The following is a 25,401-nucleotide window of genomic DNA, read 5'->3' as shown; positions in this document are numbered from 1 at the left end:
CACTTGAAGGAAGGAGGGCAGGGGAGTAAATTTTGATATACATTGGTGTAGGGGAAGGAGTCACAGTAGTAGGAGTTATTCTCTCCTTCTCTCTTCATTATTATTCTCAATGTCTCAGAAATGATTCATAATTTCACTCTTGATGGTCAAATATATGATGTTGCCAATTCAATGCTCTCTCTCTCTCTCTCTCTGTGTGTGTGTGTGTGTGTGTTGGCTGTACATATGTATATTTTAATGGTTAATGTTTAAGATGGCTTTGAAATTATATTATATTAATATAACCTAAAAAAATTAATAGAGTAATAGGATAGTAATTCAACGTATATTTGAAGCAGGATGTTATTTACGGTATACATTTGGTATTTGAACTTTCAAGATTGGCAGTTATAAGCATTTTTAGAGGGGGTTCTAAGTATTCACACAATTTAAAAGGGGGGGGATAGTCTGGTGTGCATCCCCCCAAAACACGGGGGTCCACTGTATCCCCCACAAACACAGGGAGTCTATGTATACTTTTGTTTGCATATCTGATGAAGGGGGAAATTGAAAATAGGAAAGAATTTATAAAAGATTTATGGCATTATAGAACACACAAGAACGAAAGAGGAATAAAACATGCAAGGGAGCCATTTCAAGGGCAGTTCCCTTTTACTATTACTACTAATAGGTACATGCCGTGTGTGCTTGGATAGTTTCAAGTCGCAGTATGTACATCATACATGTGTATCATCAATCAATATAGGCCAGGCTGGGTCAATGGTGAGTACCCTTACGATAGTTTAAGGTAGTATATTTGATGTTTGAACTAGTATTAAAATAGGCAGTTACCCTATAAGAATTTTTAAAGGAATGGGTCTTTGGGGTTTCAGCTACTGAAGTAGGCAGTTGAGGGTATAGCCTAAGCATTTTTGAGGGGTGTGATAATGTGGCTATTTGCTCAACACAGGTGGTTGTGGTCCCTATCCCCCACGATTATCGAGGCCCCACTGTATTATAAAAGTTGGAACACCTACTGCAAGTCGTATGGGGGTCAGTCAAGGTGGAAGCTAGGAAGCATAGCTACAGGAAGCCTGGAAGGCCGGGACACATGCACCGAAGCTCACCCGAATGAAGGCATCCATAATGAATCGCAAAACACACACACACCCAAAAAGCACAAAATGCAGGCTACGAACTATGGGCTTAGCATGGTCGCTGACCACCTCCCACCTCATCTACGTTTTCAATGCCAGATGCCACAGATTCCTTGCAATACAATATTTTGTTCTTCTTAACCAGTTTTCAGTTGGCACGGGAAGATTTATCCTAATGTTAAGACCGAAGGTTTGTTCCACATATGAACAAAGCACTTGTAACATACAATGGTTTATAAGTTGCATAAACATCTATTTTTATTCTTTACACTTGACAAAATTTTTCTGACAAAATTTATCACTGCAACAGGCTATTCAATGAACGGTATTGTAAAAATAAACACATACTCTTTTTGTTGCATATAAACAAGCTCTGCATGGATAGAGCCATTGGGAAGGCGGTGTTTATCCACACGATGTACAGGAAGTGGAGGCGCGTCCTCTCCTGACTGAGGCTGTTCAGGTAACTTGACATCAACACGCAACCCTTTATTACCTTTGTTGCTGTTCCCGCTATTACTGGTGCCACTACCGCCGACCACTCCTCCACCTCCGCTGCTACTACTGCTGCTGTTACTACTGCTACTACTGTTGCTACTGCAACTGCTGTTGCTACTAATACTACTAATGTTACTACTAAGACTACTACTACTGCTAGTGCTACTACTACTACTGGTACTACTACTACTACTACTGGTACTGCTACTACTACTGCAGCTGCTACTGAGATTGGAGTTCCCTCCTGAAATAAAGCAAAAGATAAAAATAAATATACACTGAAGTTAAAATGTAATTGAACAAAGTTTTTACCGACAATAAAGCAAAACTAAATGTAGTGAGACTTGAACTATTTATGAATATGATTTTCACCATCACTCAAACACAGATGATACTGAGTGGTACCATCTAATGCTTGAACTAATCATGAAAAAAAAAAATCTGAAGAGAATCACTGACAGTTTATTCACAAACTAATTTTTTTTAACCAAAAAGTCTATCACACCACTTCCTATTAATCAGTCAACTATATCAGCTATAATCATTACTGTATCAGTGAATAATGTTACATAAAATATAAAATCACTTGTAATAAACTCATTATTGTACCAGTGAATAATGTTATATAAAATATAGAATCAGTAGTTACAAAGCCCACATTAAACAATCAAAATGGTGAAATGATTCATAAACTATTTATGGCTAAGTACCTTATACTTTACATAAACTGCATTTTTGACTACCTTCAAGACAACAATTTTGTCCAAGAAACATAGCATATTTGCCAGCCTAGACATCTTTTTAAACCTAAATAGGAAAAAAAAAGAAAAAATCACAAACTAAACAAATAGGCATACACCACTAATGAACTGTACAAGCACCAAATACACATCCAGATTCTTTTACCAGTAATAACATTAAAGTAACAACACAATTTGTATTCTGCAAAATATAGTTTTTATAATAAAATGAAATTTTATTGCATACTTATAAAACAATTATACAGCTGTAAGGAACCTACAACTGTATAATTGTTCGGTACGACACTGCAATAAAAATTATGTTTAACTCCTAGCAATTGTTAATGAAATAACACATTAATACGTAGCTAGTCTTATGGATAAAGATTAGCAAACCTTAGACCATTTCATCATACCTCTTTCACTTGCAAACACAATCTACACAAGACATCAGCACATTTATTGTATTACACTTTACCAGAAGCAAGACAGGAGGCACAGCATGAGTATAGATGGACTACAAGTACAAGGCAGTGCCACAGTATACGGAGTGCAAAAGTTGAAAATGCTAAAGGAAAGGAAAATCAATAATGACAATCCAGCCATCTACTGCTGTGCCTAAGATGCTCACTGTCAACCTGAAGAAAAAAGCAAAAATAAACAGTAGAGAAGGACTTCTCTCGCTCCAAGGGTAATTGCTTTACGAAGCAGGAAGAGGCCTTTGTGAAGAGGTTGCCAGACTGCCCAGCAACCCCCCCTCCCCATCTTTGCCTGACAAGCAAGTGAAGGGGGTGCAGGAGAGAATGCCATAAAGAAAGATTACCGGGAGAGAGGAACAAAGATGAAGAAAGGGCTACAAAGGGCGCCGTCAGAAGTGAAAAAAACTTCAAGACAATGTTCAGCAACCTTCCCCCAAAGTTTCCTCCTGGCAAACTTGCCCACAGCATGTGTGGCAAGCAACACCCAAAAATAATCATAGAACATATAGTACTGTCATCCCCTTACAAACAGAGGGCGTAAGGATGTGATAGGGGGCGAAAGTTACGCCCTTGCCTGCCAGTCCCGAGACACACACACGTTTATATATTAATAAATATCAACTACTATATACAAACCGTCACTCTTTCTCTGAGAGAGGAAGGGAAGGAACAAGGAGTCCCTTGACAAAGACCAGGACCCCTTCAATCTGTACTGAAGGGAATGAAGGAGAAGCCGCCTGTGAAGAACCAGCCTCCCTGGTGAAAACAGGTGACCAAGAATGGCTTGCAACTGCTGGGCTTGTTACCCCTGTCAAGACAAGGACAATTTTGTTGGTGTATCTGCCTCACAGATACTTACTCTTGCTTGGGTGAGGTTAAGACTTTTCAAGTCCATGCAACTCTCACTATGTGACCAAATCCAAGAAGTCAGTCCTGTTAAAGCCTTGGTGAGAAGTCATGTGAACACTTGGGTAGAGGTTGTAAGCTTACAACAGAGATTAACATGGAGCTGTCTGCTCTGCATAGTCCTGAAGTCTCCCCGGGAATGAAGCAGTGGAACTTGCGGTAGGACTGGTGGGCGAGTATTCAGGAATACTCATCCCTCAAACCCAATGAAGGAATCAAGTCGGACTCCCTAATGGATGCAAGTACAAAGTGTGTCGTTTTTATCTTGAACCAAGTCTGCTGAAATGGGTCAGAGAAGAAAGATCTATGACTGGTTACCAATTACCCATCACTTTCTCTACAAGAGAGGGATGGCTGAAGAAATCGGGAACTGGCCTGTAACAACTTCCACCACGTATTCATTCAGCACCGCCTTCAGATTTTTCAGCGAGCTGGAACGAATTTGTGGACATGAACCAGATGATTGATGAGTAGTAGTAAGGAACTTGAAGGGAAGTTGATATCCTACCAAAGGACACTGACTACCCAGGCTTCAGCCACCATAACATGATGCTCAAGGCTACAGGCACTCCCCACCAGCAGCTACACAAGGCGAGGAAATCCATCTTAGCATCTTTTTACCATACTTTCTCTTCCAAGATGGCAAGGGCTTTAAAAGGGACACCTTCACAAAATAAAGAAAATAAATCACAACATCAAAGCTCAGCACAAAACGATGACTTCTAACTTAAGGCAGCCTCTCTTTGGATAGCCATCTTGAAAGTCACATGAAACAACTTGCCAAATTATGTTACGGGAGTAAAGAAAAAATACAATTCTAACACAAATTATGATAAAAAATACTGCAAGCATACTAGTTTTTTATCATCTGATATTCAGTGCCATTCAATTCTGTTCATGAAGAGGTAAACAAATAAGGTAAATAAATACAAAGAATAAAAGACATTCCCTAACAAAGGCTCAGAAGAGAGAGAAGACCCCTGAGATACTGGAGTGTACAGCTAAAAAGTCTGATCCCATCTGCCACAGAAAGCATAGGTGATCCTACCACAGCATGTTCAGTAACAGCTTACTGCTGTTTTCTCTCTTCCTTTGAACAGGGACTAGAGCGTACAACTAATTGTACCATACACAGAAGCAAATTATAAGCTATGGGTTTTTCTGAAACAAATATACAGTACAGCATCTAGATATAGATATTCATTGTTAACGGGGACCCACAGTCCACCACAGTCCACTGGCTGAAAATTGATTCTCACAGAGGAAAAAATACAAATTTTATGGGCTTGAAATTCTTTACTATTTTGCTGACTTCCAGGATTATTAAATCTATAATTTGCTGACTTCCAGCATTCTTAAAAAAAAAAAAAGTTCGGCTAACTACACTGCAATCAAGTCCCATACTACAGCAAATAACATAACCTGAAAAGTACTGCCAGAAAAACTTCATAAGAATACTTACCCGAGTGGTTAATGGTAGCAGCTGAAACTTCCACCTCCCCATTAAGATCTTCACTCTTCTCTTTGAGACCTGCAATACAATATTTACATATTGTTTAATGTTCTGCCTTCAGTGGCTCACAACACATATCTACAATTCCTACAATCAAACCAAGAAAGTGACAAAAGCAACATTATTTTTTAGACTTCCAGTCACATATGCAAAGATTTTAAATTGCATAGTGGATGCAAAAAAAAAGAAAAAAAGGATATGGTTTGTATTGCAACAAATTAATCTGGAAACAAAAAATTGTTCATATTTGGCTACTCCAGTCTACCAGTAAAATGTATAAATATTAACTTACATTTGTCAGGACTAGATGTGACTTGCAACTCAGGGGGCAATGCCTCTTGTAATAATTGCAAATAGAATTCATTTTCTTTTGCAACCTCATGCTGCTTTCTCTGAAATAGGAAAAAAATAGTTTAATGTATCTTAAAACATTACTTCAGCCAAACACCTACATAAAATCCTTATCAGAGCAATATTTCTTAAACCAACCACATGGAAACAAAAAGATTATCATAAATAAATATCATACATCTGCACTTGTACAAAAACAAAGTGCAGTACAGGTAAGTAGGTATACCTATTTTTGGTATCAACATATCAATCATCATATTTAGAGATACAGTGAAGTATAACTGGATTAATATGGCATTAAAAATGAGTTTAATCAAGATCACCAATGACTTTTCCAAGCTTTCACAGGATCAAAAAGGACTGGTTATGTTTAAACAGGAGGTGAAAACTGGAACCAAGCAGCACAGCTACACAGCTAAGTAGGAAGAACAAAGAAACCATAAGAACAGATAAAAGCAGAAAGCAATGCAAATGCAAATGGAGACTACAAAGGGAAAACATAAAGAACCCTCATTGGCACCAATGTTAATTATAACATTAAATACAGGATCATACACTACATTAGTGGTGGTACGTACACACACACACACACAACACACACACATACATACACATATACATATATATATATATATGATATATATAGATATATATATATATATATATATATATATATATATATATAGATATATATATATATATATATAATATAATATGTGTATATATATATATATATAATATATGTGTGTGTGTGTGTGTGTGTGTGTGTGTGTGGTGTGTGTGTGTGTGTGTGTGTATATACATACATATATATATTATATATATCTTATATATATATAATATATATATATATATATATAGATATATCTATATATATATATATATCTATATCTATATATATATATAATATATATATGTGTGTGGTGTATATTTATATATACATATATAAATTATATATATATATAGATAATATATATAGATATATATATATAGATATATATATATATATTATGGCCAACACTTTCTCTATGTAACGTCCAAAGAAATAAAACTTGATCAAATTACCATTATCTTTGTATGCATATCAAACTCTGTCTTATTTATTATTCTTTTTTTATTATCCTATTACTATACAGTAGCTGATCACAATCTCTACATCTCAAATGGTTTTGAAGTCAGTGGCATAGAAAAAAAAGTGGGAAAAAAATTAAACAAAACATACTTTGTTTTAAGAAAGCACTAGGTCTTATGTTAAGAGGAAAAAATTGCACCTTTTTTTTGTAACTAGCACCATACTTTACAGCTACATGAATATATTTTATCCAGCAAAACAATGCATACCCGGTAATTTTTATGCATCATTCAATATTGATTAAACCTAAATTGCAGTGTACTTGTCATTGTCAGATCTCAACAGGTACTACTATAAGTGACATTATATAATATATATTAGTTATTTTTACTTTAACCAAATGCCTAATCATAACGGTTTTATACCTTACATAAGTATTAAACAACTAACTCACGTAAAATTCTATAACTAAACATACGTAAAATTCTATCATTGTCTCTACACAATGAGCTTTGCATTTCATTAGCTTTTGGAATTTCCTACTTTTGCTCCTCTCTTAGCTTTTGACACCCGGCCCCAAAATGCATATATAAATATTTGTTGTTTGCATCAACATATGCCATTTTTCTATACATACTTTATAATTTATTTGGTGAGCTGCTGTGTTGATGTCCATACACAATTGCATGGCTCTCCCAACAGCACTAAATCAAATTTTCCCCTGTGGCAGTCCCAAATGAAATACCTGAGCAAAAGGACAAAATTTCATCGGAATTCTATTGTATCCTCATTCCATTTCAGTATGCCAATGCTGCCTCTGGTGCACAGTCCAAGAGGAGACCTGAAGAGAGGATGCCTAGCCAAGATACAGTACTCAAGAGCTGAAACACCTTATGTACCCACAACTGGTGTGCAAAAGTAAGCATCCTTGATGATTGCAGATGACAAGAAGTTCCCTCAGCACCTAAAGCAAATGCCAGCAGATCCCAAGCACATTTTCCAGAGCCTGGAACTTATTATAGTGGTAATTGGACAATTTTTTCTGGCTCCAACAAGAAGGGAAGGAAAGTTGCCTCCAAAAAGGGTAGTCAATAGCTGCAGAAGTCACCACCATGGTAAGTTTCTCTGAGAGTTTTATTACCACACATTAAGGCATTTCTTGGAAAGATTCCAATGTGTAGGCCCAGCTAACTCCCTGGTCCACAAAGGGAAGCAGTTTTCATTCTTTTGTATGTTTGCAATGAAAACAGAATTGCTGGAGGTCTCATTGAGCATAATTCTGCATTACTAATGTCATCGTGAAGTGCCCTAAACAGCATTCAATTTTGATTACATTTTTAACATTTTTAATGCATACATATTTGTGTTTTGTGATTTACATTTGTAGGTTTTTATATATTGGGCTAGCTTTGAGTCAGCAGCCAACACTGAGCTTCCTTGGTTTCCATAAACAGCTTTGCTGCATCCACTATGTCAATGTGCCTGCCTTGTTTCCTATCCAACCATCGATAGCCCCATCTGTTAAGGTTCCCACCCAAAGCTGGCTGGAACTGGCCACAGTTCTAATGATTCCTAAAGCCTATGTAGCTTCCAACTTTGCAATCCCACCTTCCCAACCGTAACCTGATCTCTCTGAGATTTCACAGCCTCATGGGCCTTCCACAGCTTCTGTAAAGCAAACAGGTTATGAGGTGTCATCCTTCCCAAAGCCCACAATCATTATACCTGCTTCTTCAGTTAGTGATTCATGCCTGAGCTGAGTCACTTCATTGTTCTCACTTAGTCATCCTTCAACTAGCTCTTGGTTGCTAACTGCAATAGTGAGCTGCATAAGCATCCTGTTATCTCCTTGTCCACTTCTCTAGCAATTCATCTCCTCACTATTCTGCTCCACCTACTGTGACAAAAGCCTTCTATAAGTGCGCTTACCTCTGGCACCCTGTCTTGCCTTCCATTGTCTTTAACCCTTTAACCCTTAAACGCCGACTGGACATATTTAACGCCGACTGGACGTATTTTACGTCGACATTTTTTGTCTCTCGGGTGCCAACTGGACGTATTTTACGTCGACATACAAAAGTTTTTTTAAAAATTCGCGGAAAAATACTTTTAGTCCTACCAGCCAAAAACTCTTGAATCACGCGCCTTGGGGGATGCTGGGAGTTCACGGATCAAGGTGTTGTTTTGTTTACAATCGTTACGCAGGCGCGCAAGCGCGAATTTCTTTCTTGCCGCACTAAAAAGTATCTGTGACACATCTCGGAAATTATTTCGTCACTTTGACATAATTTTTTTACCATTTTAAATTAGCCGTTACATGGAGTATTATATATGAAAATGTGCGCATTTTTATGTAGAATACAACAAAAAAATACTCATGATTGTAGCTTTTATCAGTTTTGAGATATTTTCATATAAATAACCTGCAAAAATGTCAACCTTTGGTCAACTTTGACTCTACCGAAATGGTCAAAAAACGCAATTGTAAGCTAAAACTCTTACATTTTAGTAATATTCAATCATTTACCTTCACCTTGCAACTAATATTTCGATTTATGGTGAATTTATGAAAAACCTTTTTCCTTACGTCCGCGCGGTAACTCTTCCGAAAAAAATCATACATGTGATTGTGGTAATGTTTGCACCATTTTAAATTAGCCGTTACATAAAGTTTTATATATGGAAATGTGTGCAATTTCATGCACAATACAACTAAAAACAACCCATGGTTGTAGCTTTTATCAATTTTGAAATATTTTCATATAAAAAATGATGTGACAAATTTTCAACCTTCAGTCAACTTTGACTCTACCGAAATGGTCGAAAACGCAATTGTAAGCTAAAACGCTTATTTTCTAGTAATATTCTAGCATTTACCTTCATTTTGCAACAAATTGGAAGTCTCTAGCACAATATTTCGATTTATGGTAAATTTATGAAAAAAATAACATTTTCTTTACGTCCGCGCGGTAACTCTTCCGAAAAAATCATACGTGCGATTGTGGTAATGTTTGCACCATTTTAAATTAGCCGTTACATAAAGTTATATATATGAAAATGTAAGCAATTCATGTATAATACAACTAAAAATAGTTGAAGGTTGTAGCTTTTCTTATTCTTGAAATATTGCATATAAAAAAATATATATATAAAAAAAATTATACATTCGGTCAACTTTAACTCGTCAGATATGGTCGAAAACTGCATTTGTAAGCTAATATTCTTACAGTATATTATTATTCAATCATTTGTCTTCATTTTGAAAGAAATTGGAAGTCTCTAGGACAATATTTAGATTTATGGTGAATTTTTGAAAAAAATATCTGTTTACGTCCACGCGTTAGGAATTCATGCATTATTTTGTGATAATATTTTCTCTGTGTTGCTTTTATTGTTTTACAATGTGTTATATACCAAAATGATCGCAATTTAGTGTACATTACAACGAAAAAAAAAACGTAACTTGTTACCTTTAACTGTTTTGCGCACAGCGCGATTTGAATACAATTATATATGAAATTTCGTTTTTGCGCTATCATATATCGCATTATTTATATATGATAATGATATTTTTTTTCATTTCTGATGGTTGCATACTAAATTTCAGGCAATGGCAAAAAAAGGAGCCAAAAATGAACTCTTAATCTTGAAAATTAAGCGCGCTGTGATTTTTTGAAAAAAATATTTTTTCCGCTTCCGCGCTCACTCTGAAACGTCTCCGGCACACGGGAGACATTTTTTTTTTTACCGCTTCGGCGTTTAAGGGTTAACGCCGACTGGACATATTAAACGTCGACGAAAATTGTCTGTCGGGTGCCAAACCACGACGAAAAAAAAGTTTTTTTTTTTAATTTGCAGAAAAATAAGTTTTAGGCCTACTAGGCAAAAACTTTTCAATCACGCGCCTTGGGGTATGCTGGGAGCTCACGGATCAAGCTGTTGTTTTGTTTACAATTGTTATCCAGGCGCGAATTTCTTTCTTCTCGCACTAAAAAGCATCAGCGACACATCTCGGAAATGATTTTGTCACTTAGACATAATTTTTGCACCATTTTATATTAGCTGTTACATAAGAGTATTATACATGAAAATGTGTGCAACTGTTAAAAGCTACAACCCATGGTTGTAGCTTTTAACAGTTTTGAAATATTTTCATATAAATAACATAAATGCCAAAATTTCAACCTTCGGTCAACTTTGACTCTACCGAAATGGTCGAAAAACGCAAATGTAAGCTAAAACTCTTATATTCTAGTAATATTCAATCATTTACCTTAATTTTGCAACACATTGGAAGTCTCTAGCACAAAATTTTGATTTATGGTGAATTTATGAAAAAAAAACTTTTTCCTTACGTCTGCGCGCTAATCTTCCGAAAAAATTGGAAATTTTTTCGTCCGATTGTTGTAATGTTTGCACCATTTTAAATTAGCCGTTACATAAAGTTTAATATATGGAAATGTGTGCAATTTCACGTAGAATACAACAAAAAACAACCCATGGTTGTAGCTTTTATCAGTTTTGAAATATTTTCATATAAATAACAATAAGTGCCAAAATTTCAACCTTCGGTCAACTTTGACTCGACCAAAATGGTCGAAAACTGCAATTGTAATCTAAAACTCTTACATTCTAGTAATACTCAATCATTTAACTTTGTTTTGCAACAAACTGGAAGTCTCCAGCACAATATTTCGATTTATGGTGAATTTTAGAAAAAAAACTTTTTCCTACGTCCGTGCGGTAACTGCCAAAAAAAATAAAAAAATTTTCGTCCGATTGTCGTAATGTTTGCACCATTCTAAATTAGCCGTTACATAAAGTTTTATATATGGAAATGTGCGCAATTTCATGTAAAATACAACAATAAACAACCCATTGTTGTAGCTTTTATCAATTTTGAAATATTTTCATATATGTAAATAACGATGTGCCAAAATTTCAACCTTCGGCCAACTTTGACTCTACCGAAATGGTCAAAAAATGCAATTGTAAGCTAAAACTATTACATTCTAGTAATATTCAATCATTTGCCTTTATTTTGCAACAAATTGGAAGTCTCAAGCACAATATTTTGATTTATGGTGAATTTATGAAAAAACTTTTTCCTTACGTCCGCGCTGTAACTTCCGAAAAAATCAGAAATTTTTTTGCCCGATTGTCGTAATGTTTGAACCATTTTAAATTAGCCGTTACATAAAGTTTTATATATGAAAATGTGCGCAATTTTATGTAGAATATAACAAAAAACAACCCAAGGTTGTAGCTTTTATCATTTTGAAATATTTTCATATAAATAACGATAAATAAAAAAAATTCGACCTTCAGTCAACTTTAACTCAACCAAAATGGTCGGAAACTGTAATTGTAAGCTACAACACTTACAGTCTAGTAATATTCAATCAATTATCTTCATTTTGCAACAAACAGGAAGTCTCTAGCACAATATTTTGATTTATGGTGAATTTTTGAAAACAGCTTTTTCTTTACCTCCGCGCATTACGGATTCATGCATCATATTGTGATAATATTTTCTCTTTGTTGCTTTGATCGTTTTACAATTTTTTATATACCAAAATCATCGCAATTTAGTGTACAATACAACCAAAAAATAATTATATATGAAATTCTTTTTTCACGCTGTCATATATTCCAATATTTATATATCATAATGATATTTTTTTTCATTTCTGATAGTTACATACTAAACTTCAGGAAAAAAAAAAAAAAAAAAACTTAATCTTGAAAATTAAGTGTGGTGAATTTTTGAAAAAAACTTTTTTTCCGCTTCGGCGTCTCTCGCGAACGCCACCGGCATACAGGAGACACTTTCGGAAATACCAGCTCGGCGTTTACCCTCTTACGCCGATTGGACGTATTAAACGTCGAGTCAAAATGTCTCCCGTATGCCGATTGGACGTATCATACGTCGGCTCAAAAAAGTTTTTTTAAAAATTCGCGGAAAAATACTTAAAGGCCTACCAGCCGAAAACCTTTTGTATCACGCGCCTTGGGGGATGCTGGGAGTTCACGGATCAAGGCGTTGTTTTTGTTTACAATCGCTACGCAGGCGCGCAAGCGCGAATTTCTTTCTTATCGCACTAAAAAGTATCAGTGACACATCTCGGAAATTATTTCGTCACTTTGACATAATTATTGCACCATTTTAAATTATCCTTTACATGAAGTATTATATATGAAAATGTGCGCAATTTCATGCACAATACAACTAAAAAATACTCATGATTGTAGCTTTTATCAATTTTGAAATATATTCATATAAATAACGATAAGTGCAAAAAAAAAATTTCAACCTTCGGTCAACTTTGACTCTACAGAAATGGTCGAGGAAACGCAATTGTAAGCTAAAATTCTTATATTATAGTAATATTCAATCATTGCCTTCATTTTGCAACAAATTGGAACGTCTCTAGCACAATATTTCGATTTATGGTGAATTTATGAAAAACTATTTCTTTACGTTCGTGCGATAACTCTTCCGATAAATTTTTTTCGTGCGATTGTCCTGTTTGCACCCATTTTAAAAAATTTGCCGTTACATAAAGTTTTATATATGGAAATGTGCGCAATTTCATGCACAATACAACAAAAGACAACCCATGGTTGTAGCTTTTATCAGTTTTGAAATATTTTCATATAAATAACGTTAAGTGCAAAAATTTCAACTTTCGTCAGCTTTGACTCTACCGAAATGGTCGAAAAACGCAATTGTAAGCTAAAACTCTTATATTCTAGTAATATTCAATCATTTACCTTCATTTTGCAACGACTTGGAAGTCTCTAGCACAATATTTTGATTTATGGTGAATTTATGAAAAAAAAAAAAAATTACGTTCGCGCTGGTAAACTCTCCGAAAAAATCAGAATTTTTTTGTGCGATTGTCGAAATGTTTGCACCATTTAAAATTAGCTGTTTCATAAAGTGTTATATATGAAAATGTGCGCAATTTCATGTAGAATACAACTAAAAATGATTGAAGGTTGTAGCTTTTCTCTTTGTTCGAAATATTTGCATATAAATCACGATAAATAGAAAAAAACCACGTTCGGTCAAATTTGACTCTACCGAAATAGTTGAAAAAACAAAAACGCAATTGTAAGCTAAAACTCTTACGGCCTAGTAATATTCCGTCATGTTTCTTTCATTTTGAAACAAATTTGAACTCTCTAAAACAATATTGTGATTATGGTGAATTTTTTGAAAAATATATTTTACCTTCACTCTCCGCGCGCCGATTCGCGGCCGCAAGTCTCCGAAATACGTACATGGCATTATCCTAATATTTGCTCCTTTTCATATTAGCCTTTTTATAGAGTTTCATATATCAAAATGTGCGCAAATTCATGAAGAATACAATAAAAAATAATTGAAGGTTGTAGCTTTTTATATCTTCGAAATATGTGCATATGAAAAAATATATATATTAAAATTTCGACATTCGGTCAAATTTAACTCGTCCGAAATGGTCGAAATCTGCAATTCTAATCTAAAACTCTACAGTATCGTAATATTCAATCATTTGTCTTAATTTTGAAACAAGTTGGAAGTCTCTAGAACATTATTAGAATTACGGTGAATTTTTGAAAAAATATTTTTTTGCGTCCGCGCGCGTACGAATTCGTACATCATTTTGTGATAATATTTTTCCGGTGTTACTTTTATTGTTTTACAATGTATTATATATCAAAATGATCGCAATTTAGTGTACAATACAACGCAAAAAAAAGTAACTGGTTAGCTTTGACCGTTTTCTGCACAGCGTGATTTGAATACAATTATGTATGAATTTTTTTTTTTTTCGCTACCATATATCGCATTATTTACATATGATAATGATATTATTTTTCATTTCTGATGGTTGCATTCTAAACTTCAGGCAATGACAAAAAAAGGAGCCAAAAATGAACTCTTAATCTTCAAAGTAACGCGCGCTGTAATTTTTTGAAAAAATTATTTTTTCCACTTCCGCGCTCACTCCAAACCAGGCCCGGCATACGGCGGGAGACGTTTTTGATTTTTAGGGCTCCCGGCTTCAAGAAGGGTTAAGAGTTAACCTGTTTCTCAAACCTTGAGAAGGCCTGGTTTGATCATTGTTGTTGTTAAAGGATTCAGTAGAAGAAACTACAGAAGACCTGTACATTCTTTTTTGATAATCCATTATTCATAGTGATCTAAACTGGCTCTGTGGTTCCAATGAAGGCTACACCACACCCATTAGCTCAAGTCACCATCTGCCTCCTCAACAACAATTCTACAAGACCCAGGGATGCTATTCTTAAGCCTCATTGTCAAGGATGCCTATGTACCCTTCAGACCTCTATCCCCCTGAAGTGTCTCTCACTCTTGAACTGGGAAGAGTGGGTTCTCTTGTGCTGCAAATTCTTTACCATCTTCTCATTCAACCTCTCCAAGGACACAGACAAGGACCAACTTTTCATTCTTCAACTTGGTCTTGCATCCATGTTGAATGCACTATATTATTTCTATTTAGAAGATGAACCCCATTTATATGAAAGAAGCCCACCGGGGTCACTCACTTAAAATTGAAGCTTCCGAAGCACGTGGTGCTCATTAGGAAGTAAGAGAAGGTAAAGGGAAATGTAAAGGGAAATACAAAAAGAAATCTCATAATTAAAAAAGCTAAAAATAAACTTTAAAAATCAGATAAAATTTTATTAAAATGCAAGGCGAAATGATTACAGTAGTAATGCATTGCATCTTCATTTGAACTTTTGAAGTTCCAATTGCATGAGATCCTCAGGGAGACTATTCCACAGTCCAACGGTGTGAGAATAAAGGACCTCTAGAACTCAGAAATTTGACAGAGAGGTTCATTTACTGCATATTGTGGTGCTGCAATTCAGCAAACCAGGTTGCTTTCAACAGGAAAAGGAGGATTAGGGATCAACTGTGAATGTGAAAGATCTGTTAAGATTCGACTTATGAAAAAGTGACAAAAGAGACCAACCATCAATGATCCAAGTCATAACTACTCTGTTAGGAACAAGAAACCTACCACCACAAACCACTCTTCTAAAAATGATAAATCTCTGGTAGAAGCAGACATCAACTTTGGAGAATAGCATTTTAGTAAAGGAAGCACAAATGACCTAAAACAGGTTGCACTGATTTTATCACTAATAAATATATGAGACCATATGAACAACACCTAACTTCTGCATGGCATTTGCTAAAATTTTCATTAGAAGTTTCTCAAAAGTAACATGAGAGTCAAAAGTTACTTCTAGGGCTTGTTCTCCTCCTGAGTTGTGGGGGCAATGCCATTTTCTTCTTTTCCAGACTCATATGCACAGTTTACGTCATCATTCTGGGGTACCTATCTTCAACGGACGGTTTCTCTGATGTAGCCTTCATCTGCTACTGTGGTGTTTCATTCCCCTTCTGTTTCCCCTTTTGACATATAAGTATATGAAATAAACTTATCACCACGATTTTATATGAATATGATTAAGCCTGCTCTTACGCTTGGTAATTTCTGCTTTTATAAGTAGTCTGCTCCCATGATGTCACGGCTAGTTCTTAAGACAACTTAGTTTATATCGATCGACCCACAATTTAAAGAGAAGTGTGACCCATCTTCAGGTATCTCAGACATTGGGGTTTTTGGGAATTCTTTGCTGTTTCTTCACATATATATGTACTGTAATGAGGCCCCCAAAGTTGCCTTAGCTCCATTCTGCCTGATCCATCTCTTGCACAGAGAGATGGGTTCCAAGAATCTCAGGAAAACCCTAGTAGTGCCTTTGCAGCCCCAAGCACAGTGGTCCCTGGATCTTCTATCTCTTCTCTCAGCACTGCTGAGAAAGATCCCCCCCTTCGCACAACCTTCTCTGCCAACCTCAACGGCTGGAGACTATCCAGTATCTCCTACGAGCGAGAGGTTTTTCTCGCAGAGCAGCCGTGTATGTGGGCAAATGGGAAGTCTGCTGTGATTGGTGTCGTTGCCAGGGTTTCTCACCATTAGGAACTTCTGTTCAGCAGATAGTGGACTTCCTGATCTTTCTCAGAACTCATAAAATATCTTTCTGTTTCTGCTGTCAAGGGCTACAGGGCTGCCTTAGGATTAGTTCTATGTCTGAAAAACATGGACATAACTTCACCCTGGGAACTCTCCATGTCGTTCAAGAGCTTTGAGCAGTCTTGTTTTCCCCTAGGGAACTCAAACTTCCTACGTGAGACCTTACTCTGGTGCTTTGTAGTCTCACTTGAGCTCCATTAAAGGTCCTGAATCAATTGTCAGACAGGGAACTGAATTTGAAAATGGCTTTCCTTCTGGCCTTGGCTCCCTCAAAAAGAGTTGGAGAGCTCCATGGCCTAGATTACAATGTAAAACACACCAGGGGTTGGGGGTCAGTAGCTTTTGAATTTGTCCCTGAATTTGTGGCTAAGACTCAAAATCCCTTGGTTCACAATGACAGATTTGCCTCTTTTTCCATTTCTTCCCTTAAGGAGTTTGGTGACAACAACCCTAAAGAGTTGCTGCTTTGTCCCATCAGAGCACTGCGTTATCTACAAAGAACTTATCACCTAAGACCTATGTGTCATAGACTTTTTATTAGTACGGGCTAAGCTAAGAAAGAATTGTCCAAGAATACCATTTTGTCTTGGTTATGTGAGGTGATATGGCAAGCTTACTCCTCATTGCCAAGATTTGCCACCAATATGTACTGTAAAACCACATGACATCAAAGGAATAAGTTTCTCCCTGGCATTAAAGAAGAACTTGTCTGTTCATAGGGTTTTGAATGCTGGAATCTGGCTTAGTTAGACCACTTTCACTTCCTTCTACCTGATGGATATTGCCCACAGGTCCTTGGATACTTTTCCTTGGGTCTGGTGGTGGCTGCTCAATAAGTTGTGCACTTCATCCAGTGCCCCTGGTGGGACAGTTCGTATCTTGCCTAAGATGATAGTATGGAAGAGAGAATGAGCGAGATGACTGGTCTCTTTTCTTTCCCTGGTTCCCTTTTCAGTACCTACGGGCAGTTTGAAGAATATATACACATCATACAGTAGAGCCCCGGACCTCGATGTTAATTCGTTCCAGAAGAGCCACGAGATGCGATTTTGTTGAGATCTGAATGAATTTTTCCCATAAGAAATAACTGAAAATGAATTAATCCGTTCTTGAACACCAGTTATTACCCTAACCTTGCCTTTAATACAAAATATTACCCATAAATACACATAAATTACAATTAAATAAGTTCACTGTTAAATAACATACCATTTGACACACTATTTTCATTTTTAAATATATACTGTAATAAAATAACTGCCCTACGTACACCCAATTCGGCCATAATACGATGGTTGACTGAGCGCCATAGGCTAGGCTAGGTACGTATTATGTACTGAAGGGGTAAGCATAATTATTGTTGCTAATAAGAAAAACAATGAATATCAAGCCTAATTCTCAGCAAATTAATAAAACACTAAAAATAAGGCGAATTATGTCAGGTTATCATAAACTTAAGAAAAATTCCCCTAGTTACGTCCTAGCTAGTGGCCGTGAGCAGACTTAAACAGACATAAACAAATCATAGAGCCTACTGGAAACTGTATGCAAAATGACTTTAAAATATCTTTCAATAAGTGTTATGATATTAAATTTATTTTTCTCTCAAATTATTGTTGTAAAATAGGGGCACTTTTCATAGCCGCTGTTTGCTTTATAGTGTGACATCAAACATTATCGGCGGAGTATTACCCATTGAAAGTAGATCCTAATAAATGTTGCATGCCTTTAAAATTGGAAAGAATCCCGATATTAAGGATAACTGGGGGGCTGTCGATATCACAAAACCCTTTAATTTTATTATAAAATACTACCAAGTAAAACACGACTGGAAATTACGAATAGTAATGACTATAAGCAGACTGCAAAATGTTTTGGTAGGCAAAAGCATTGCCTGAATAAAAAACATGTAGTACTTGATGTAATAAACTATGTTTATAAATAATGTAGCTTCCATTCTTAAACCCAGCTTCCTTTCATAAATTAAGTTCCATTTAGCATCTTCAGACAGTGATCATATCTCTCAATACAGCCAGTTCCCGGGGTTATGACGGGGGTTCCGTTCTTGAGATGCGTCATGAGCCGGAACATCGTGAAAAATCCTAAGAAAACCTTACTTTTAATGCTTTGGTGCATTGAAAACTAAGTAAACAGCATTCTTATTGCATTTTTCATAAAAAAAACCTTCAATGTTGATTATTTTGCATTTTTGGTGTCATATTTCATCTGCCAGATCAGCGTTGTAGGTGCCATAACCCTGGAAATAATGTCTGAAGAATATAATTGAGAAGCGCCTTAACCTCGGAACGTTGTAAGCCGAACCCGTCGTAACCCAGGGACTGCCTGTATACAAATATTATAGACTTTTGCTAATGGATGTGTCAGTGTAACAACCTAACCCAGGCAACAGTCTCTCTCTCTCTCTCTCTCTCTCTCTCTCTCTCTCTCTCTCTCTCTCTCTCTCTCTCTCTCTCTCTCTCTCTCTCTCTCTCTCTCTCTCTCTCCTGATTTTAAAATTACAGATGAAGTGATTATAAACCTGTAGTACAGACATAAGCAACAAAATCGAGACATGGCTGATTGACGTCATTTGCCATCACTATGAGAAAAAAAGCGCAGGTGAAATTGATGTTCAAAACTAGTGAAATCACACTTCAACACTTATACAGTCAAGTATTGTGCCACTTTTAAACCCAACTTTGTTGATTTACAAGAAAGTATCTGAATTACATAGCTACCAGCCAAGTGTAATGGCAATAAAGATATCAATAGCTCAATCAACCGAGATTTTGAGAATGTAAACAATATCGAATACAAATGGCTTACGATGACAATGTTTATATTCTATAAAATACGTTTTACTTTTTCGAATTATCAATTTCTCCAGAAAATATTTATGTTTAGGCTTATAGACCTTTTCGGATTTTAGAATTATGGATTGAGATCCTACTCTGGTAACAAAGTAAGAACTCACTCATCCGAACGTTTAATTATGGTAATTGCTGTAATTAGTTGTTTTGTTTACGGTATCAAAGGTGGCATCACCAGTGATTCACTTGAATAACCTGGTTTTTACCATTAATATTGGGTTACAAATTTTTTTTTTAGTGTCAATAATTTGTGACTGTAGTCAACTATTGATACAACTATCAACACTTCAAGGGTTACCCTAATATTAAAAATATCACAGGATTTTACGTTGTCACAGAATGCCTCTCACTTTCTATATTTTCAACAATCTTACGTTCAATTATGATTCTTACCGTTATCCTCACCAAATGAGCATGGGAACAACACCTATTAGCGGTGACTGACTAAACCACTTTTGTTTAGAAAAATCATATGATTCCTTGGGTCGGTTTCCGGATTTTTGGTTGAGCTCAGATGCAACATTTACTCCAAATTTTCCGTTGATATCCGATTACTTCGAGTTCTAATACGATCAAGGTCCGGGTCTCTACTGTATATTGGAACTGGCTTGATGCAGAGGAGTGTTGTAGTCATACTGTTATTGCACTTTTTATGTTCCATACAACATACAAATCTACTTCTCAGTAGCTTCTACTCCTTCTCCTGCTAGGGGAGCGAGGAGTGATGACGAACCCGTTTCATGTGGCTGACATGGTTTGTTGCTTGAGCAGCTATAGTTCTCTCTGACTTCCATATTTGCAAAGAATCTGGACATATTACATTGTATTTAAACTCAGTGAATGAGTTTTGAGTATATTACAAACCTTTTACCCATAAATAGGTAGATACACTGCAAATAATTGGCTAAGGTCTTGTTAGACTAAATCATACAATAGTACTATATGCATGGTTAGAAGCAATTATTTTTACAGATATATTCTGAAATTTAATGAAAAACAAATACTTAACCGAATGATAATTACAAACTAATAGCTAGAATGGGCTATCAACTATACTTTATACAACCTGCTGCTCACTATAATATGCTATGCTACTTGGCTCCAAAGTACTGTGCAAGCTAAATCTCTATTACTTATGGGAAGAGCAGACCCCAACTATCTGTTAGTAGAGGTGCCACTGTTGAAAAAATAATTATTAGTTTCTTACCTGTCTCAATCTGTACCCAACATAACTTTTTATGCCAAACCCTAAAGTTACTACTGGGTACCCAATACTGAAAAGAGAGAGAAAAGGATAAAGGATTAGGCATGTAATTTCAGTTCCTTAAAACATATTATAGTATAATTAATAGTATAGTAAATATACAAACTTTAGCTCAGATCACTAAGACCTGTAGTGAAAAAATGAATTAAGGAAAATTATCAATTGTGAATAATTCAAAGGTTAAAAGTATGACTAATCAATTGTGAATAATTCAAAGGTTAAAAGTATGAACTAAGCCAGGTATTAAAAAACCAATCCTTCCGACTACAGTAAGTTGTACTTGTGGCAAGTCTGAACTTTCACAGGAAACAAACTGATTCTTCAAATAATTTTGATCCAATAAAATCTGTAAAGTTGGAGAAAATCAGGGTCTGATGGACACACACTTATGCCTCCATTAAGGCCTCATCACATAATGATAGAGGTTTCCTTTTCTGTATGAGTCATCAAACTTGTCCTTCAGGGACTGTATAGCTACTATAATTTCACTGCTATAATTACATGTATCTTCTTTCATAGGATCACAATCCAAAATCAAATCCAGCTCTTGAACTTTGGATTAGACTGTAGAGAAATTTTCCAAAGTCCAAACTAGCCACTCCCCTTGTCTACCACCATCTGCTGTTGGTTCATTTGTTGGCAATTTTACCAGTTCTTACAGTTTTTGTCAGTTAGTCTCTCTCTATGGCCCTGATTAGGTCACTTAGTGTCCCCCACTATCTTATAAATAATCCTTTATTATTGAGTTCCCTTGCAGCACTATCAAGATCATCTTATTTCTCTGTTAACTATTCAGAAGCCACTGAAGTCACTGATCACTTTTTTCTGCAGCTGATTTCTGCTAGAATTCACACCTCATTTTGAATATTTTCAAAGCCTAATCTTTCCTTTTTATCACAAATGTGCAATCTACCCTTCTGTTCACATTTTGCAATCCCAGTATACTTCAACTTAATAACTTGAACAACACTACAACAAGACTTACAGCCCACAAACTCCTATCAGACAGAGAGCTCTCTCCTACCCAACCAACCAACAGTACTGCGAGTCTTCTGCTCGCCCTCTGTTATTGTTTACCTTTCCACCTGCCGCTTCCGCCATCTTGTTTTCTATAATGTCACAACACAACTTAAAAACATCAAGACATTTTCAAAAATCAGACACTTGTTTCCCATACACTGAACATCAATCACATTTCACCAATGCAATGCAGAAAATAACAATAACAATAAAAATAAAATAACTGACTAAACTGATATATAATCCACCTCACTTATTGTAACTTCACTCATCTGTTCTTAGTTTTTCTCTCAATTTAATAAGCTTCTTCATATCTTGAGTTGTTCCTTCTTTAAAGCCTTTACTTAAATTCCCTAATATCGTATATTTCTGGTATGCTATGTAGCCATACCCAATTCAACTGTCCTACCACTGATCTATACTCTGTTAACTCCTTTTGTTCTAACACTCTATTACCTGTAAATCTTCTAGCTTCTGGTTCTCTTATAGAATTTATATAATACTGCCACTGATTAAGACAAAATCTATTCTCTTTCTGCTCAACATTGTCTGAATCACAACTCACCCCTCAATGATCAATGCATACTTCGTGAGTATCATACTTCAACTAACCAAGTCTGGTCTTATAACCAATTACCTTACAAAATCTAAACAGATTTTGATATGGAAGACAGTAAAATAATTCATATTGCTTTATAAAAACCAAAATCAAGATAATCCAATGTGTTACCCAAGAAAACAAACTCAAATTTCAGAGGACTTGTCTACACAACTGGCTGTTTTCACTGACAAGAGAAGAATAACAACAAAAACAAATGCTGTCTTAACAACCCCCAACCCCCCCCCCCCTCCCCCCCCAAAAAAAAGGGGGTTAACTATCAGGAACATTCAACAGTTACAATTTTAACACTTGTTGAACCTGTGCCAAGTAGTCGCAGATAAAGCAATTCAAAGAGGATAAGTTTCACCTAAAAAATATAAAAATTTTTGAAAGTTAATTGTATTTTTCCTAACTATACAAACCTGAGGTCCTTTGAATTAGGAATTACTTTCAGCGTAGGCTGGAACACCGCCATTAAATTCTTGAACAAGGTGGTTAGGTAGTAAATGCCGTCTGGTAGGCGGATAGGCCCGCCTGCCCAGGTTTCAGATTGAGAGGTGGCATGAGGTGGGCATTAATGTAAAGGACCTCTGGTTCGTATAGTTAGGAAAACTACAATTTACTTTCAAAAACTGTGATTTGTTCCTACATGATATATAAACACTCGGTCCTTTACATTAGGAAGACTCACTGATTGGTGGGAGGGAGGAATGTGAGTGAGCCTCTGGAACTGACTGGAGTTCAGCACACCTGAGCTATTCCTCCTGGTCATAAAAGCGAGGAGAGCCCTGCCTCTGACAACTTGATCAGAGAATAGGAACTGCATGATCAAGAGGTATTGTGAATAATCCGAAAAAGGGCTGGGAAGAATATTTAGTCAGAGACATTAATGCAAAGTTCTGGGAAGGGTTTGCATTATTGCCAGTCTCCTTCCTCCCCTTGCTAGTGGAAGGAGCAGGATTGCGTTTATGATTCTGATAAGAAAAATAGAAAGGAAACTCGATGTGGAAGATTAATGCATCAACCACCCAACCAGCAAGTGTACGTTCAAGACCTATCTTCAACCTGAAGGATGAAGAGTAGAAGGACGAAGAGGGGAAGGTGGAGAGGCCAGTCACTAGCATCCTTCTTACCTCTAGAACTGCACTCCATAGGCAAGATGCAACTTGCCCTTTTGATGGAGCTGGGTAAGCAAACACAAGGAAAAGAAGTTCCAAGGACCTGTGGGCAGACTCGAAGGAAGAAAGACACAAATGTAGTCGTAATGAGACCGCATCTATCTTCCGGTCCAACATATTCTTCGGAGTGATGAAAAACTCCCAGCCACTGGCACTGCTTGCTCTCTGAGAGAGTGATCAGTCCAACTGCAGGTTAGTTCCTCATGATCTTGAAAGACTCGGAGGAAGGTGTGTCATTAGAAACTTCTGCATTGGAAATCAGCAATGGATAAAGATATCGATAATCAATGAAGGGTGTCAATCCTTCTTAGGTACAGCAACACACTAACCCTTAAACGCCGAAGCGGTAAAATAAAAATTGTCTCCCGTGTGCCGGAGGTGTTTCGGAGTGAGCGCGGAAGAGGAAAAAATATTTTTTTCAAAAAATCACAGCGCGCTTAGTTTTCAAGATTAAGAGCTCATTTTTGGCTCCTTTTTTTGTCATTGCCTGAAGTTTAGTATGCAATCATCAGAAGTGAAAAAAATTATCATTATTATATATAAATATTGCGATAAATGATAGCGCAAAAATGAAATTTCATATATAATTGTATTCAAATCGCGCTGTGCGCAAAACAGTTAAAGGTAACAAGTTACTTTTTTTTCATTGTAATGTACACTAAATTGCAATAATTTTGGTATATAACATATTGTAAAACGATAAAAGCAACTCAGAGAAAATATTATCACAAAATAATGCATGAATTCGTAACGCGCAGACGTAAACAAATATTTTTTTCAAAAATTCACCATGAATCTAAATATTGTCCTAGAGAATTCCAATTTCTTTCAAAATAAAGACAAATGAGTGAATATTACTATACTGTAAGAGTATTAGCTTACAATTGCAGTTTTCGACCATATCTGACGAGTTAAAGTTGACCGAATGTCGAATTTTTTTTATATATTTTTCTTTATATGCAATTATTTCGGAAATTAGAAAAGCTACAACCTTCAAATATTTTTCGTTTTATTCTACATGAAATTGCGCACATTTCCATATATAAAACTCTATGAAATGCCTAATATGAAACAGGGCAAATATTCCGAGAATGGGACGTACGCATTTCGGAGATTTGTGGCAGAGAATTGGAGCGCGGAGGGAAGGAAAGTTTTTTTTTTAAATTCACCATAAATCTAAATATTGTACTAGAGACTTCGAATTTGTTTCAAGATGAAGATAAATGACTGAATATTACTAGACTGTAAGAGTTTTAGCTTACAATTGCGTTTTTCGACCATTTAGGTAAAGTCAAAGTTGACTGAACATAGTTTTTTTTCTATTTATCGTGATTTATATGCAAATATTTCAAAAATGAGAAAAGCTACAACCTTCAATTATTTTTTGTTGTATTCTACATAAAATTGCGCACATTTTCATACATAAAACTTTATGTAACGGCCAATCTAAAATGGTGCAAACATTACAACAATCGCACGTATGATTTTTTCGGAAGAGTTACTGCGCGGACGTAAAGAAAATGTTATTTTTTTCATAAATTCACCATAAATCGAAATATTGTGCTAGAGACTTCCAATTTGTTGCAAAATGAAGGTAATTGATTGAATATTACTAGAATATAAGCGTTTTAGCTTAAAACTGCATTTTTTTACCATTTCGTTAAGTTGACCGAAGGTTGAAAATTTGTCACATCATTTTTTATATGAAAATA

The 25,401-nt window shown here is 35.9% G+C and overlaps 1 protein-coding gene across 3 annotated transcripts in view; it reads right to left on the bottom strand.

The window, feature by feature from the left end:
• The window catches only part of LOC135227005 (macoilin-2-like), a 151,760-nt gene that overhangs the window by 60,519 nt on the left and 65,840 nt on the right, over positions 1-25,401 (bottom strand). For all 3 annotated transcript variants that reach the window (XM_064266753.1, XM_064266755.1, XM_064266752.1), the window contains 4 exons: positions 20,834-20,900; positions 5,565-5,664; positions 5,222-5,290; positions 1,485-1,878 (listed from right to left, as the gene is read on the bottom strand). In XM_064266753.1, coding sequence (XP_064122823.1) covers positions 1,485-1,878; positions 5,222-5,290; positions 5,565-5,664; positions 20,834-20,900 — 630 coding nt within the window. The remainder of the gene's footprint in view (positions 1-1,484; positions 1,879-5,221; positions 5,291-5,564; positions 5,665-20,833; positions 20,901-25,401) is intronic.

The sequence above is a fragment of the Macrobrachium nipponense genome, chromosome 15 (genome assembly GCF_015104395.2).
Source record: "Macrobrachium nipponense isolate FS-2020 chromosome 15, ASM1510439v2, whole genome shotgun sequence".
Taxonomy (NCBI): Eukaryota; Metazoa; Arthropoda; class Malacostraca; order Decapoda; family Palaemonidae; genus Macrobrachium; species Macrobrachium nipponense.
Note: the sequence above shows the minus strand (reverse complement) of the source record. Positions and strands in the feature narration are given on the sequence as shown.